The sequence below is a fragment of the Balaenoptera borealis genome, assembly GCF_965194805.1.
Source record: "Balaenoptera borealis genome assembly, chromosome: 1".
NCBI classification, from domain to species: domain Eukaryota; kingdom Metazoa; phylum Chordata; class Mammalia; order Artiodactyla; family Balaenopteridae; genus Balaenoptera; species Balaenoptera borealis.
The window spans coordinates 159,768,091-159,785,437 of record NC_138860.1 but is presented as its reverse complement, the minus strand read 5'-3'; the positions used below and the strand labels follow the sequence as shown (position 1 = coordinate 159,785,437).

The 17,347-nt window shown below is 34.5% G+C and overlaps 1 protein-coding gene across 6 annotated transcripts in view; it reads right to left on the bottom strand.

Moving 5' to 3' along the window:
• Positions 1-17,347, bottom strand: part of FOXJ3 (forkhead box J3) — a 126,220-nt gene that overhangs the window by 44,409 nt on the left and 64,464 nt on the right. For 5 of the 6 annotated variants that reach the window (XM_082388183.1, XM_082388184.1, XM_082388180.1 and 2 more), the window contains exon 5: positions 9,290-9,373. The exons of the other annotated variant lie outside the window; for it this stretch is intronic. In XM_082388183.1, coding sequence (XP_082244309.1) covers positions 9,290-9,373 — 84 coding nt within the window. The remainder of the gene's footprint in view (positions 1-9,289; positions 9,374-17,347) is intronic. 6 annotated transcript variants of the gene reach the window in all.

Below are 17,347 nucleotides of genomic sequence, written 5' to 3'. Positions count from 1 at the left end.
GCTTTCATCCTTTCTCAGGAGTGTACTTTCGCTCTATTTAACAACACTCTTGCTACTTAAAACTGTTCTATGCCTTCTTGACTGAATTCTTTCCCTCAAGAAGGGCAAGAACTGAGGAAATCACCCGTTCCGCCGGTGACAACTGCATTAATGTTGATGGTCTAAACACTCCAATAAAAAGGCAGAGATTGTCCAAAAGATGTTAAAAAAGCAAGACTAAGCTAAATGCAGCCTACGAGAGTCACAACTTCAAATGAGACTACTAACAGAGCTTCAAAATATATGAAGCAAAAACTGACAATTAAGAATCAGTAAAGAAAAAGAACACTGGAATAAATTAGTAAATGCCTTGATCTAATTGATATTAGAGAACACTATATTGAACAACTGTAGAACACATATTCTTTTCAAGTGCACACAGACATTCACCAAGATACAGCACATGCTGAGTCCCAGAACAAGTCTCAATAAATATGTAAAGACTGAAATGAAAAACAAATTATATTATATAACAGTAAGATACCTAGGAAAACCCAATATTTGGAATATTTGGAAAAAGTAATTCATGGGTCAGAGAAGACTCAAAAGAGAATTTTTTTAATATTTTGAATTAAATGGTAATGAAAATGCAACATACCAAAATGTGTGAGATGCAGTTAAAGCAGTGCTTAGAGATAAACCTACAGCTTTAAATTCTTATATTACAAAAGAGGAAAGGTCTCAAAACAATTATTTAAGCTGGAAACTGAAGAAGCTAGAAATATTAATAAGAAAAACTGGTAACTAGAAAGAAGTAAATGATAAAAGATAAAAGTAGAAATAAAACAGAAAACCAACAACAGAAAAAAATTTTTAAAGACAAAACCTGGTTCTTTGAAAAGACTAACAAAATCAACAAACCTTTAGCTATACCAAATGAAGAAAAAAAGAGAAAACAAATCATCAATATCAAGAATGAAAGAGGATTTATTACTACAGATTCTATAAATATTAGTAGAAAATATTATGATCCACTTTACACCAATAAATTCAACAACTTAGATGAAAGGGACAAATTTCTTAAGAATATAATTTACCAAAACTGGAATAAAAAGAGAAAATTTGAACAGTCCCATAACAAATAAATATCAAAAACCTTCCCACATAAAAACTTCAGGTCCAGATGGTTTCACTGATGAATTTTCTCAAACATTCAAGGAAGATATACCAACCTACAGAAACTTTTTCAGAAAAGAGAAGGAAAATGGCCCAACCAATTTTATGAGACCCGTACAACCCTAACATCAAAACCTGACAGATACTACTGCAGATGAAAAATATCACCTGCCATATCAGTAAACAATGTATGTTGAGGCCATCAAGCCATCAGCCACCCTCAAATGTGCACCTTGAGGTGAATCTGGAGACAAACAGGACACTAGCCCGAGACAGTTAACGTGCACATCAAAGGAATGATTTCAATGAGCCCAGACTCTTGCATCTTCCCATATACAGAAAAGCACTAAATTCATTAACTTGAGATGTCAAGTTTTCTTTAATTAACAGTAATCTTTTGATGTTCCAACTACCTGGTTTTTGTTGCGAAAACTATATATCCTGGCTCCTCCTTTACCTCCTCAGAGCAGTCCCTCTAAGCTATCTGAGAAGCTGCCTCCAGGGCTTAAGCCCTCATCAAGTCCACCAAATAAAATATAATTCTCAACTTTAACGTTGTGCATTTTTTTTTCAGCCGACATTACAAAGAAAGAAAATTATAAATCCATGTCCCTCATGAACATAGATGCAAAAACACTTAAGATATTAACAAAATGAATCCAGCAATATATTAAAGGAATAATATAGTGTGACTCAGTAAGGGTTTATCCAAGGAATACAAGGTTTAACATTACAAATGCAATCAATGTTATTCAACATGCAAACAGAATAAAGAAAAGCCATATAACCACTTCGATGGTGCAGAAAAAGCAGTTAACGAATTCTACACCCATTCATGATAAAAACTCTCACCAAACTGGGCTTAGTATCTAAGCATCTGACATCTACAAAAGCCCTGCAGCTTATGTCACATTTAGTGGTGAAAGACTGAACAGTTTCTTCCTAAGAATGGAAATAAGGCTGGGGGCCCACTTCCACCACTTCTAGTCAACACTGTACTAGAGATTCTGGTCACTGCAATAAGGTTCTAGGAAGGGACAGGGGAGGAGAAAGGAAAGGCACAGGAAGAGTGTCTATTTGCAGATGACATACTTGTTTATATAGAAAATTCCAAGGCATCTTTAAAAAATACTAGAACTAACAAGATTGTAGAATACAACGTTAATATACAAAAATTAATTACATTTTTATTACTAGTAGCAAGCAACTGGATTTTAAAATATATAGCATCCAAATCCAAAATATTCAGGATTAAATCTAACTGGAAACATCCAAGTCCTCTACACTGAAAACTAAAAAACATTCCTGAGAGAAATTAAAGACATAATGAATAGAAAGATACAACACTTCCATGGCTTGAAATAATATTGTTAAGATGTCAATTCTCCCCAGATCAGGTTGCCTGGGGATAAGAATGGAGAGAGGCACAAGTTACAAAGGGGCATGAGGAAACTTTCGGGTATGACAGAAGTGCTCATAGTGTCAACTACTAATAACTTCACATGTCAAAAATCCTCAAACTGTAAACTTTAAACATTCAATTAATTGTACATAAACTATCTCTCAACAGTACTGTAAAAAACAGAGAACTAAATCTTATCCATTGATCAAAATAACCCCTTATGAAACACTTTCTGGTCTACAACTCTGTAGCATTTCTCCTGCTTTAAAAAGAAATTCTATTTCTACATATCTCCTGGAGGCAACATGTAGTGCCTCCCACCTAATGTATACTCAGTATGTTTGCCCAATTGAAATAAATGTTTTTTTCTGTTCTAAGAATAAGTATGTAGACTGCATTCCTTCCTCTGCTCACTTATACCTTTAACTGAACCCTCCCTCATTCAGACTCAGCCTCAGGGAAGGAAGGCACACAGTGGGGGATCACTTAAACAACAAAACCATTCTATGTAACAATGTGGGATCTTAGTTCCCTGACCAGGGATGAACTGTGCCCCCCTGCAGTGGAAGCACTGAGTCTTAACCACTGGACCCAGGGAAGTCCCCCATCATTTGCTATCTCCCATGCCAAAAACTTACACTTCTGTATCAAATTCTAAGTCTCACTCCTCTTCCTATAGGCCTTCCCAGGGCAGCATTATCTATTGATATTTTGAGTCACTTTAGTTACCACTGTTTGATCTAACATGTTGATTAATTACTTAGTAATTTGCTCTGTTATTTATAATAATATTTATGACAATTATATATATCTGAAGATTAAATGTGGGGAAGTCTCTTAAAATCAAGGACCATTAACGAAAACCAGACAAAGACACTACAAAAAGAGAAAATTACAGGCCAATATCTCTGATGAATATAGATGCAAAAACACTCAACAAAATATTAGCAAACCAAATTCAACAACATATAAAAAGACACACAAAAAAGCATTTGACAAAATTCAAATCCACTCACGATAAAATCTCTCTTCAAAGCTGGTATAAAGGGAAAATATCTCAACATAAAAAGGTCATGCATGACAAACTCAAAGCCAACATCGTACTCAATAGTGAAAAGCTGAAAGCCTTTCCTCTAAAATCAGGAACAAGAAAAGAATGCCCACTCTTGCCACTTCTATTACACACAGAACTGGAAGTCCTAGCCACAGCAAGCAGATAAGAAAAAGCAAACAAAAAAACCAAGGTACCCAAACTGGAAGGGAATAAGTAGAACTGTCACTACTTGCAGATAACATCATACTATACATAGAAAATCCTAACGTCTCCAGCAAAAAAACTATTAGAACTAATAAATGAATTCAGTTGTAAGATACAAGATTAATATACAGAAATCTATTGCTTTTCTATACACTAATAATGAACTCTCAGAAAGAGAAAGCAAGAAAACAAACCCATTTAAAATTGCATCAAAAAGAATACAACATCTAGGAATACACTTAAACAAGGAAGTGAAATACCTATACTCCGAAAACTGTAAAACAGTGATGAAGGTTTGAAGATGATACAAAGAAATGGAAATATATCCTGTGTTCCTGGATTGGAAGAACTAATATTGGTAAAATGGTCATACTACTAAGCAACCTACAGACTTAATGCAATTCTTATCAAATACCCATGACATTTTTCATAGAAGTAGAACAACTAATCCTAAAATTTATACGGAACCACAAAAGATCTTGAATTGCCAAAGCAATCTTGAGAAAAAAGAACAAAGCTCGAGAATCACACTCTCTGGCTTCAAACTATACTACAAAGCTACAGTGATCAGAACAGCATGGTACTGAGACAAAAACAGACACATAGATCAATGGAGCAGAACAGAGCGCCCAGAAATAAATCCATACACTTATGGTCAATTAATCTATAACAAAGGAGACAAGAATATACAATAGAGAAAAGAGTCTCTTCAATAAATGATGCTGGGAAAATGGACAGCTACATGTAAAAAGTATGAAATTAGAACATTTCCTCACATCATATACAAAAATAAACTCAAAATGGATTAAAGACCTAAATGTAAAACCAAAAACCATAAAACTCCTAGAAAAGACCATAGGCAAAACATTATTTGACATAAATCATAGCAATATTATTTCGGATCTGTCTCCCAAGGCCAAAAATTTAAAAAATAAACAGGATCCATCAACAAAACGAAAAGACCACCTACTAAATGGGAGAAAAAAGTTGTAAATGATATGACCAATAAGGGGTTAATACCAAAAATATATAAACAAGCTCATACAACTCAACATCAAAAAAACAAACAACCCAATTAAAAAATGGGCAGAAGACCTGAATAGACACTTTTCTAAAGACATACAGATGGCCAACAGGCACATGAAAAAATGCTCAACATCACTAATCAGAGAAATACAAATCAAAACCACAATGAGATATCACTGCACACCTGTCAAAACAACTATCATCAAAAAGTCTACAAATAAATGTTGGCAAGGATGTGGGAAGAAAAGGAACCCTAGTACGCTGCTGGTGAGATTGTAAATTGGTGCAGTCACTATAGAAAACAGTACGGAGTTCCTCAAAAAACTAAAACAGAGAACTACCATATGATCCAGCAATTCCACTCCTGGGTATATATCTGAAGAAAACAAAAACACTAATTTGAAAAGATATATGCACCCCAACGTTCATAGCAGCATTATTTACAATAGTCAAGATATGGAAGCAAACTAAGTGTCCCTCAACAGATGAATGGATAAAGAAGTGGGAGATATATATATAAAATACTCCATTATACATACATACATATATATATGCATACATGTATTACGTATAATGGAATATTACTCAGCCATAAAAAAGAATGCAGGACTTCCCTGGTGGTGCAGTGGTTAAGAATCCGCCTGCCAATGCAGGGGACACAGGTTCGAGCCCGGTCCGGGAAGACTGCACATGCTGCGGAGCAACTAAGCCCATGCGCCACAACTATTGAGCCTGAGCTCTAGAGCCCGCAAGCCACAACTACTGAGCCCACACGCCAAACTACTGAAGCCCGCGTGCCTAGAGCCAGTGCTCCGCAACAAACAGAAGCCACTGCAATGAGAAGCCGGCGCACCGCAACTAAGAGTAGCGCCCGCTCACTGCAACTAGACAAAGCCCGCATGCAGCAACAAAGACCCAATGCAGCCAAAATAAATAAATTTTAAAAATAAATAAATTTATAAAAAATAATAATGATGATGAAATTTTGCCATTTGCAACAATGTGAATGAACCCAGAGGGTATTATGCTTAGTGAAAAAAGTCAAATATTCTATGTCATCACTTACATGTTGAATCAAAAGAATAAAACGAATGTATACAACAAAACAGAAATAGACTCACAGATACAGAAAAAAAGCTAGTGGTTACCAGTGAGGGGAGGGAAGTAGGGAGGGGGCAAGATAGGGGTATGGGATTAAGAGATAGAAACTACTATGTATAAAATAAATAAGCAACGAGGATATATTGTACAGCACAGGGGAATATAGCCATTACTTTGTAATAACTTTAAATGGAGTATAATCTATGAAAATATTAAATCATTATGTTATACACCTGAAACTAATATAACAGTGCACATCAACTATACTTCAATTTTAAAAAATTTTAAATAACATTGAAGAAAAAAATTAGTATTCAAATCCAAAAATAAATAACGGCCCATTATCTCACAATAAGATATGCATATATAAAAAGAAATCTGATTCAGTCTTGTGATCTTCAGCACAGCAAATACTAGTGGCAGTATAACGCAGTTGTAAACAGCATAGACTCTGAAGGCAGACTACCTGAGTTCATAATCCTGGCCTTGGTACTTATTGTCCGTTGTACCCTTGGATAACAACATCCGTGCCTATCGGTTTCATCATTTGGAGTTACTATAAAAATTACATGAGTTAATATACATAAAATTCTTTAAGAAAAAATCTAGCACATAAACTCAATTATCTATTATCATTATTATGCTGTTATCTTAGCTCAGGTTGCTATAACACAATACCATAAATTGGGTGGCTTATCAACAACAGAAATTTGTTTTTCACAGTTCTGGAGGCTGGAAGTTCAAGATCATGGTGCCAGCATGGTCAGGTTCTGGTAACAGCCTTCTTGCAGGTATCTTCATTGCTATCCTCACATGGTAGAAAACAGCTAGCCAGCTCTCTAGCTATTCTTATAAGGGCACTGATCCCATTCATTTATGAGAGCTTCACATGCCTGATCCAATTACCTACCAAAGGCCTCACCTCCAAATACCATCACACTGGGATGAGGGTTTCAACATAAGAATTTGGGGGGAACACAAACATTCAGTCCGCAGCAGCTGTTAAGACTTCTATCTTTTCCTTTAAAATAGCTGAGAATACTGAAGCTCAGAAAATCTAACAACTTGCCAGAAGTCACAGAAGAAGTAAATTGTAAAGCCAGAAGAAAAACACAGGACTCCTAGTCAAGGAGCCCACTCATCTTCACCATGCTAAACTTTATCAATAATTCTTTTTAGGTCTTCAGGTCTACTTTATGATAAATAAAGAAAACATGGTAACAAGATGAAAGAAATCAGAAAAAGGAAAATGAAAGGCATTTACATATTCAAGGATTAAGAAAAGAAAGGAATACCACAACGGCAACGGTCAAGAGAGAACAAGGGTTTATGTTCATGTAAATGGAGGGAACAGGAAGGCAGTCCAGACAACTGCATTAAGAATACTAGACTGGAGATAACCATCAGGCTTTAATTTTCATTTAAGACATAAAGATACTGTTACTTGCATTTTTAAAAATTGCTTCTCTTTACATTAAAAGCTCTTCTCTCTTCAAAAATGTGTGAAATACTTTGATGTTTCACATATAACTCTGATGCTTACACATGGACAAAGTAGTAACATTTCAAAAATTTAATAAGGAAATTTTAGGGACGTCAACATATTTACCATCTGCATTTTAAAATCCTCTGAAGTTTCAACTTACGGGTCATGTTTCGTTTTTGACAAAACTTTAAATGTTTAAAAATCGTACTCACTATTTGACCATCTTAGGCATTTCCTTAGACAACCCAATGGTTACTTAAATACAAACTCTGTCCTAATAAAAATACTACCCCCCCCAAAGCCTCTAAATGAAAAAATACAGACATATCAGTTTATCAGGACACAAAATTATGTTTTGTAAGAACAGTATCTTTCAGAGTGTTTGTTAAAACAATATCTGTCTCCCTGTTTAGACATACTCTGATTACAGCTGTTCTCTTTCTATAGGTTTCTCTCCTACAGTAGCAACCAACACATAGCTCAGGCCAAAATAAATATCAATATACTAACTGAAAGGCTCTGGTACTGGATATTTTATGGAACTATACTACAAAGGCAAATTGTTGAAGCTTTTACATGCTTTAAACTTAAAAGGTAAAAAGATAAACAGCAGGAAATAAATACAGAAAATATATGTCCAAAATGTACATTCAAGAACATACATAAAACAGAATTCTGTAATCAGAATTCTATATTTCTATACAGACTTCCATTATAAAACTGACAATATGGTCTTCAGGAAAAAAAGGGGGCTCTCAGAAGTAAAGAAGTATTGCTCTAAGAACTATGAAACAAAGCAACAGAATAAAAGTCAGGCTTAATATCCAAAAGGAATTCCCAGTTGTCAACCCAACTAAGAATTCAAATTTCCAAAAATAATTCAAGTTCCAGGAACTTCAGAAGAAGAGAGCAAATGGTAGAGAAGACCACAATTCCTCAGCCCTTCAAGATATACATCCTTGCTAATGCTCTGGGTTAAACAATGTGGATTCTTCTCCTCTTCCTTCAAAATCTGGCAATAAATGCTAAACATTTTATACTCCACTTTTTCACACAATTAAAGTCCATGTGCTCAATATGTTTTAAAAAGCAAAAGATGGAGGGGCAATAAGTGAGGTTCATTCCCTCTCAAATTTTTACATACATATCTCAGCCTTAAAACTCTATTACCAGAAGACTATGCCACGAATACTAGACTTTATCTTTTTACATTTTGGTTTGTATAAAACCAAAAAGTGTTCTGACCTAAGAGTTCACTTCTAATTCTGCAGAGCTTAGTAATTGGAGTACTGAATTCCCTCTGCTGGCACCATAAATCTGCCTGACTAAATCCCGTTGCTCCTATACCTCATGGCTCACCCAATCCCAACTTAAACTCAGCTTGAGGTCCTTAGAGACTCTGTGTACAAAATAATTATTACATGGTTGGAAGCAGGAAAAAACATTTTGAGGATAATCAGGAAAATTCAATAATAATCAAAATGATTATCTTCAGTGAAAGGGAACGGTTCTGTTATATAAAACCAGTCCTCAGTGGTGTAGACACAGAGTAAAGAGTACCAAATTAAAACTCAAGAGACCTGGATTCTCCCTCAGTTAGACAACAGCTGTGCCCTAATTACAAAACAAACAAACAAACAAAACCCCTTTTACTTAATTCCTAAAGTGCCCACCTCACTTAAGAGGTGTTGAGATCAAATAATAAGTCTGAAAGTGCTTTGAAAAAACAGAAAATGCTATCCAAATAAAATATTACCTTCATTACGGTTATACTTACTGTATTACTGGAAATGAACTTTTAAGATCTATATTTCTGACATAATAACCCCATCACACTAAATTTGTGATAAAGAGCTTTTACCCGTTCTACAGATCGTGCTCTCTTCTTTGGCCGAGTAGGCAGCGCATCTTCCTTCGGATTGGTGTCTATTGCCCAATAGGACCCCTAAAGGTAAAGAAATAAATTATATTAACAGTATTTTACAGGAACTCTGTAACATTAAAATGGACTTTCACAATCCTCTGCTTCAAAAGCAAACATTCTGCAGTTACAATGGAAAAGTAGCATGAGAAGAAATACTAGTTTTGAATGGAGAAAAGTAAAGTTTATACAAGAAAAAAAAGTCCATTTATAACTATGTTATTAAAGAGAGAAAAAGTCACAAGCTGAAGAAGCCAAGTCCAAGAAATCTGCCACAGCCAAATTAAAAAGGGAAATGATCAACCGAACACATTTAAAACATATATATATATACTAATTCTTAATTGAACATATATGATAATTACAACAGCATATGACATTCAAGTCTAACAGAATTTTATTTTGTATGTAGTTTCTGCACCCTGGGACCTCACAAAACTAAACAGGTAAGGGAAACAATTTATAAAAACAACTTTCTTGACCACGTTTTATACAATAAGTGCAATGGTCTGTACATAAATCTTTTATTGCTTATTCTATTACAGTTAATTTTAACTATTTATCCTCTCTTACATTTTGATACAAGTTCTCAGACCACTCTTTCGAAAATACATACTGAGGACCTACTGTGTTCCAGGCACTCAGAAATTGTGACTCCCTTGAAAAATAACTTGAAAAGCATAGATCATATAGTTTGCACATATACAAATGAGACCAAAGCTCAGAAAAATAAAAGTGGTCTGTTCAACCAAGGATTTGATAGTCAGGACCAGAATCAAGTTCTTTGCCTCTATCATTTCATTAATCTTCCTAGGCTGCTTTTACAGGCAATATTTGACAACAAGGGGAAATACAGCTTTCATCTATCAATTTTCACACTTTGTGCCCAACATGAATTATCTCCTTATATCTCCTTAAATATACCATGTTCTTTCATGCATCTGTGCCTGTCCTACATACTTATCTCCTTGCCTATAATATCCACCTTACCCACTGACAAACTCATATTCTACCTCCAAAACTTAGCTCAGATGTTATCTAAAGGAATCCTTCTCTGATCCTCCTACAATACTCAAGAATTCATCTCTCTCTCCCTCTGCAAGATCTCTATACTATTTATACATTTAGATGATTGTCTGCACTTAACATTACAATTTTATTTACAGGTCTGTATCCCTTCTAGGCTACAAGTTCCTTAAGTGTAGAAACTCATTCCTATATCCACAGTGCACAGCAGAATATCAGACACAGAGCAAGTACTCAATAAACATTTGTTAAAATGGCGGGGGGTGGGGGGGGGGATGTTGAACAAATTGTGCCAAGAATGTCAGAATACAGGGTATAATGCCAGGCTTCCCCAGGTCCTAATCTAGGCAGTATATGAACTCAGCACTCACTTCACACACAGTCATACTGGGGCATTCTTCCATGTTATCTTTTCTGCATTTCAGCTAATGAGCCTACCGGACCTGATGTAAACTTGCCAAGAACCATGTAAAATGTTAAGCACTAAAAATTAAAACAACAATTATGAGTATGGTTCAGGCTAGCAAGTTGCAAAATAAACAAAGCAGGAAAATGTGCTACACTCAGTTGTTGCTAAAGTTGACAGTGAAGCAGGAAGAAAAATACCCAAACTCACTGGACAACAGTTTAAAAACCACTGTTTATGGAAATGATAAATTTCAGTGTTTAGTTTGTTTTGCATGGTTGTATATATTTGTATTAATCTGGGAAACCACTCACTGTCCAAACATTACATTGATTTATTAAACATTTTTTAATTAAACATTTTAATAAAACTACAAAAACAAATATGTATCTGTCCTTCCACACAAAATATAATCGGCTGTAGCTTATCACAAATAGATCAACAAAAGAGAAAAAAATCGTTCGTAAGCCTAACCCACCATTATGTACTTACAAAACCCTGAATGCCCATATATCCGAACAAAACTGTATTTCGAAAAGATACATGCACCCCTAATGTTAATAGCAGCACTATTCACAATAGCCAAGACAGGGAAACAACCTAAATGTCCACTGACAGATGAATGGATCAAGAAGATGTGTTATATATATACAATGGAATATTACTCAGCCATAAAAAAGAATGAAATAATGCCATTTGCAGCTACACAGATAGACCTAGAGATTATCATACTAAGTGAAGTTAAGTCAGAAACAGAAAGACAAATACCATATGATATCACTGTTATGTGGAATCTAAAATATGACACAAATGAATTTAACTACAAAACAGAAACAGACTCATACAGAGAACAGATTTGTGGTTGCCAAGGAGGAAGTGGGGCAGGGGAGGATTGGACTGGGAGTTTGGGACTAGCAGATGCAAACTACTATATATAAAATAGATAAACAACAAGGTCCTATCATATAACACTAGGGAATTATATTCAATATCTTGTAATAAACCACAATGGAAAAGAACATATATGTATAACTGAATCACTTTGCTGTACAGCAGAAACTAACACAACATTGTAAATCAACTATACTTAAAAAAAAACAAAAAACAAAAAAACCTCTGAATGCTCAAATGCAAAAACAATTGAAATGATTCACAAAAGAAGTTGTAAAATCTTCCACCTAGTGGCTCTTGCTAACCTATTATCTGAGTTTCACCTGTGAACTTACCAGTTTGGATTAAATGACTTAAAACTTCCCTTCACAAATCAAAACTGCAAGGTAACATTTGATAACCATTAGGATATCTATCATCAAAAAAGCAGAAAATAACAAGTGCTGGCAGGGATGTGGAGAAACTGGAACCTTTGTGCATAGCTAGTGGGAATATAAAGTGGTACAGCTACTGTGGAAAATAGTATGGCAGTTGCTCAAAAAATTAAACATAAAATTACCGTATGATCTATCAATTTCACTTCAAGGTATATACCGAAGAATCAAAAGCAGGGACTTGAATAGATATTTGTACCCTCATGTTCATAGCAAGTTATTCACAATAGCTGAAACGTGAAAGCAACCCAAGTGTCAATCGATGGATGAACATATAAATAAAATATGGCACATACATAAAATGGAATATTATTCACTCTTTAAAAGGAAGGAAATTCTGACACAAGTATGCTATAACATGAGTAAACCCTGAAGACATGCTGAGTTAAACAAGTCAGTCACAAAAAGGAAAATACTTTGTGATTCTACTTACATGAGGTACCTAGACAGTCAAAATTATAAAGACAGAAAGTAGAATGGTGGTTGCCAGGAGCTGTGGGGAGGGAGGATGGGGAACTATTGTTTAATGGGTACAGAGTTTCAGTTTGGGAAGATGAACAACTTCTGGAGATGGATGGTGGTGATGGTTGCACAACAATATTAATGGACTTAATGCCACTGAACTATACACTTAAAAACAATGACTACAACAGGGAGATCAACTCAATGCTTTGTGATGACCTAGAGGATCGGATAGGGAGGGTGGGAGGGAGGCTCAAGAGGGAGGGGATATGGGGATATATGTATACATACAGCTGATTCACTTTGTTGTACAGCAGAAACTAACACAACATTGTAAATAAAGCAATTATACTCCAATAAAGATGTGGGGAAAAAAAAGTTAATCAGAAAAAAAAATGATTACAATGGTAAATTTTATGTTATAAATATTTTACCACACACACGAAAAATCCCTTTCAGCTACCTTTAAAAAGCAGCTACTTTTTCTCTTCCATATTAAACAATATTTCTCACAGAAACTGAACTGCTTAAATACAGCCAATCAACAAACACACATTCCTTCCCAGAGTAGGGCCTACTCCTCTAGGCTTATGTGGAGCAAGTAAGAAACAAGAGTTTTCTGTTTTCTGGTTTTATTTTTTCAAGTCAACTTTACTGAAGTATATTTTTTAAAAAATAAAGTGCACCCATTTTAAGCATACAGTTAAAGGCGTTTTGACAAATGTATACATGCACGCAAGTAACACCAAAATCAAGATAAAGAACATTTCCATCACCCTAAAAAGCTCCTTTGTGTGACTCAACAAGCAACCCCTCTTCCTTTGCCCCCACATGTCCATCCCATACAACTACTCATCTGCTTCCTATTATTATAGTTTAACATTTCATAAAATTTCATATAAATAAACTCAAACCGTCACACTATTTTCTACTACTATTAGCAATGTATGAATCCTGCTGCTCCATGTCTTTGCCAATACTTGGAATTTTAAGTCTTTTCAATTACAACCATCCTAGTGGATGTACAGTTGTACCTCAGTGATTTTTGTGTGCATTTCCGTAATAATGTTGATAGGCATCTTTGCAAGTGCTTATTGGCATCCATGTATCATCCTTTGTGAAGCAGTTATTCATAAATTTTGCCGCATGTTTTATTTGGGTTATAAGATTTTTTGTTTTTTGTGTTACAAGGATTTTTTTATACCTTTTAAATAGCAAGTCCTTTGTCAGAGATAGATACATAGTTAAGTTTCTGTGTAAGTGTGAGGTAAGGATCAATATAAATTTTTCTTCCACCAAGGTATACACTATTTCTTGAAAAGACTATGTCCTTTCCCCACTGAATTACACTGGCATCTCTACCAAAAATCAGCTGAATATATATGTGAGTCTACTTCTGAACTCTAGTCTGTTCCACTGATCTACATGTCTACCCTTGTGCTAATACCATTTTGTCTTGATTATTGTAGCTATATAGAAAGTCTTGAAATCAAGCACTGTAAGTCCTACAACCTTGGTTTTTTTCAAAATTGTTTTGGCTGGTCTAGGTCCTTCGCATTTCCACATGACTATGAGAAACAGCTTGTCAATTTCTAAAAAAAAAAAAGAAAAAAAAGAAAGAAAAAAGAAGTCTGCTAGGACTTTTATTGGCATTTCATTAACTCTATAAATCCATTTGGGGAAGACTGACATCTAACAATATGTCCTCTTTTCCACAAACATGCTATATCTCTCCATTTACTTAGGTCTTGTTTTATTTCTCTTGGTAATGTTTTACAGTTTTCAGTAAACATGTCTGCATATATTTTGTTAAAATATATCCCTAAAGTATTTCATTATTTTGGATGCTATTGTAAATGAAATTGCTTTCTTTATTTTCCAACCATTAATTGGTAGCATAAAAAAATTATACTGACCTTCTATCTTGTGACTTTGCTAAACTCACTTATTAGTTCTAGTGGCTATTCCACAGACTCCTTAGGATTTTCTACATATGCAATAAAGTTGTTTGCAAACAAAGAAAATTTTACTTATTCTTTTTCAACCTGGATGTCTTCTATTTTTTTCTTGCCTTATTCCATTGGCTTGGACCTCTAACAGAATGTTGAATAACAGTGAATGCAAGCATTCATGTTTGTTCTCAATCTCAGAGGAAAAGCATTCAGTGTCTCACCATTAAATATGATATAAACTGTTAGTTTTTATAGATGCCTTTAATCAAATAAAGGAAATTCCTTTTTATTCCTAGCGTGCTGAACGAGTGTCAAATTTTGTCAAACTTTTCTACACTTGAGATAACATGATTTTTCAGTTTTCTTCTACTCACATGATGAGTTTAATCAATAGGTTTTTAAATTTTAACCTGCATTGCATTGCTGGGACAAATCCCTCCTGGTCATGATGTATTCTCCTTTTCATATATCAATAAATTTGCTAATATTGCATTAAAGATTATTGGGTCTATGTTCAAAGATTATTGGGTCTATGTTCACAAAGATATTGGTCTGTACTTTTCTTATTATTTCTTTGCCATCATAGCGACAGTGACCTCATGAAATGAACTGAAAACTGTTCCTTCATCCACTTTTTTTGGGGGGACGGGGGGAGTGGCGGTAAGAGTTTCTGTAAGACTGGCATTGCTTTTTCCTTAAATATTTTAGCTTCTTGTTTCATTGCTTTTTGTTTGTTCATTTTCTTTTATTGATTTCCCTTTATTATTTCCTTTTTTCTACTTACTTTGGACTCACCTTGCTCTTATTTTTCTAACTTCTTAAGATACATGCTTAAGTAATTGATTTTGGACCCTTCTTATTTTTCAAATAAAAGCATTTAAATTTTGATATTTTCTGCTTTCATCACTCAGCTCAAAATATTTTCTAATATCCCTTATGATTTCTTCTTTGACCCAGAGGTACTTTAAAACTATATTAATTTCTAAACTTTTGGGATTTTCTAAGTATCTTTTTGTTTTTTATTCCTAATTTAATTCTGCTAGTCAGAAAACATACATCTATAAAATTTCATCATTTAGAAGGGATTAATATCAACTTAACAGCTCATATAACTCAACATCAAAAAAAAAAAGAAACCCCAATTAAAAAATGGGCAGAAGACCTGAATATTTTTCCAAAGACATACAGATGGCCAATAGGCACATGAAAAGATGCTCAACTTCACTAATCATCAGGGAAATGCAAATCAAAACCACGAGATATCACTTCACACCTGTCAGAATGGCTATCATCAGAAAGACCACAAGTATCAAATGTTGGAGAGAATGTGGAAAAAAGGAAACTCCTGTACGCTGTTGGTGGGATTGTAAATTGGTGCTGCCACTGTGGAAAACAGTATGGAGGTTACCCCAAAAAGCTAAAAATAGAACTACCATGTGATCCAGCAATTCCACTCCTGGGTATATATGTATTAAAAAAAATGAAAACATTAATTCAAAAGATACATGCACCCCAATGTTCATACCAGCATTCTTTACAATGGCCAAGATATGGAAGCAACCTAAGTGCCCATCAACATAGAAATGGATAAAGAAGAGGTGGCATACATACACAATGGAATACTACTCTGCCATAAAAAAAAGAATGAAAGTTTGCCATTTGCAACCACATGGATAGACTTGGAGGGTTATTATGCTTAGTAAAATAAAACAGAGAAAGACATATACTGTATTTTATCACTTATATGTGGAAACTACAAAAATAAAACAAACTAGTAAATATAAAGAAAAAGAAACAAACTCACAGATATACAAAACAAACTAATGGTTACCAGTGGGGAGAGGGAAGTGAGGATGAGCAAGACAGGGGTAGGGGTTTAAGAGGCTGGAACTACTATGTATAAAATAAATAAGCTACAAGGATATATTATACAGCACAGGGAATACAGCCAATATTTTATAATAACTATAAATGGAGTATTACCTTTAAAAATTGTGAATCACTGTGTTATACACCTGAAACTTATATAATATACCACATCAACTACACAATTAAAAGACTGTGGATTTGTTGATTTCTCTTTTTAGTTCTGGTAGTTTTTGTTTGGTTTTTTTGAAGCTCTACTTTTGGGCACATACATTTATAATTCTTAGATGTTCCTGATCAATTGATCTTTTCTTCTGCTGTATGCAATATTCTGTTAAGGCCATTCAGTGAACTATTCATTTAGTTATTGCATTTTTCAGCTCTACAATTTTCATTTGGTTCTTTTTATAGTTTCCATCTCTGTATTCAAATTCCCTATCTCTTCATTCATTCATTATTAGAATATGTTTTATTTTAATTCTTTCAACATATTTATAATGGCTGTTTTGAAATTTGTGTCTGCTAAATCCACTATCTGGGCCACCTGTTCCACCTGATTCAGAAGCTAACTCCAACTCTTATCTAAGCCATACTGACATCAATCTCTTTAACTTCCTTCACTTCAAGGCAAGCTCCCCATAAAGGTTTCTCTAAGTAATATACAATGCTAAATTCCAACAAAAGTACTACAGGCATACCTCAGAGATACCACAGGTTCGGTTGCAGACCACTGCAATAAAACGAATACCGCAATAAAGCAAGTCATGAATTTTTTAGTTTCCCAGTTCATATAAAAGTTATGTTTACACTATACTGTATTAAGCGTGCAATATCATTATGTCTAAAAAAACAATGTTATGTACCTTAATTTAAAAATACTTCATTGTTAAAAAATACTAACCATCATCTGAGCCATCAACTAGTCATAATCTTTTTGCTGGTGGAGGGTCCTGCCCCAATG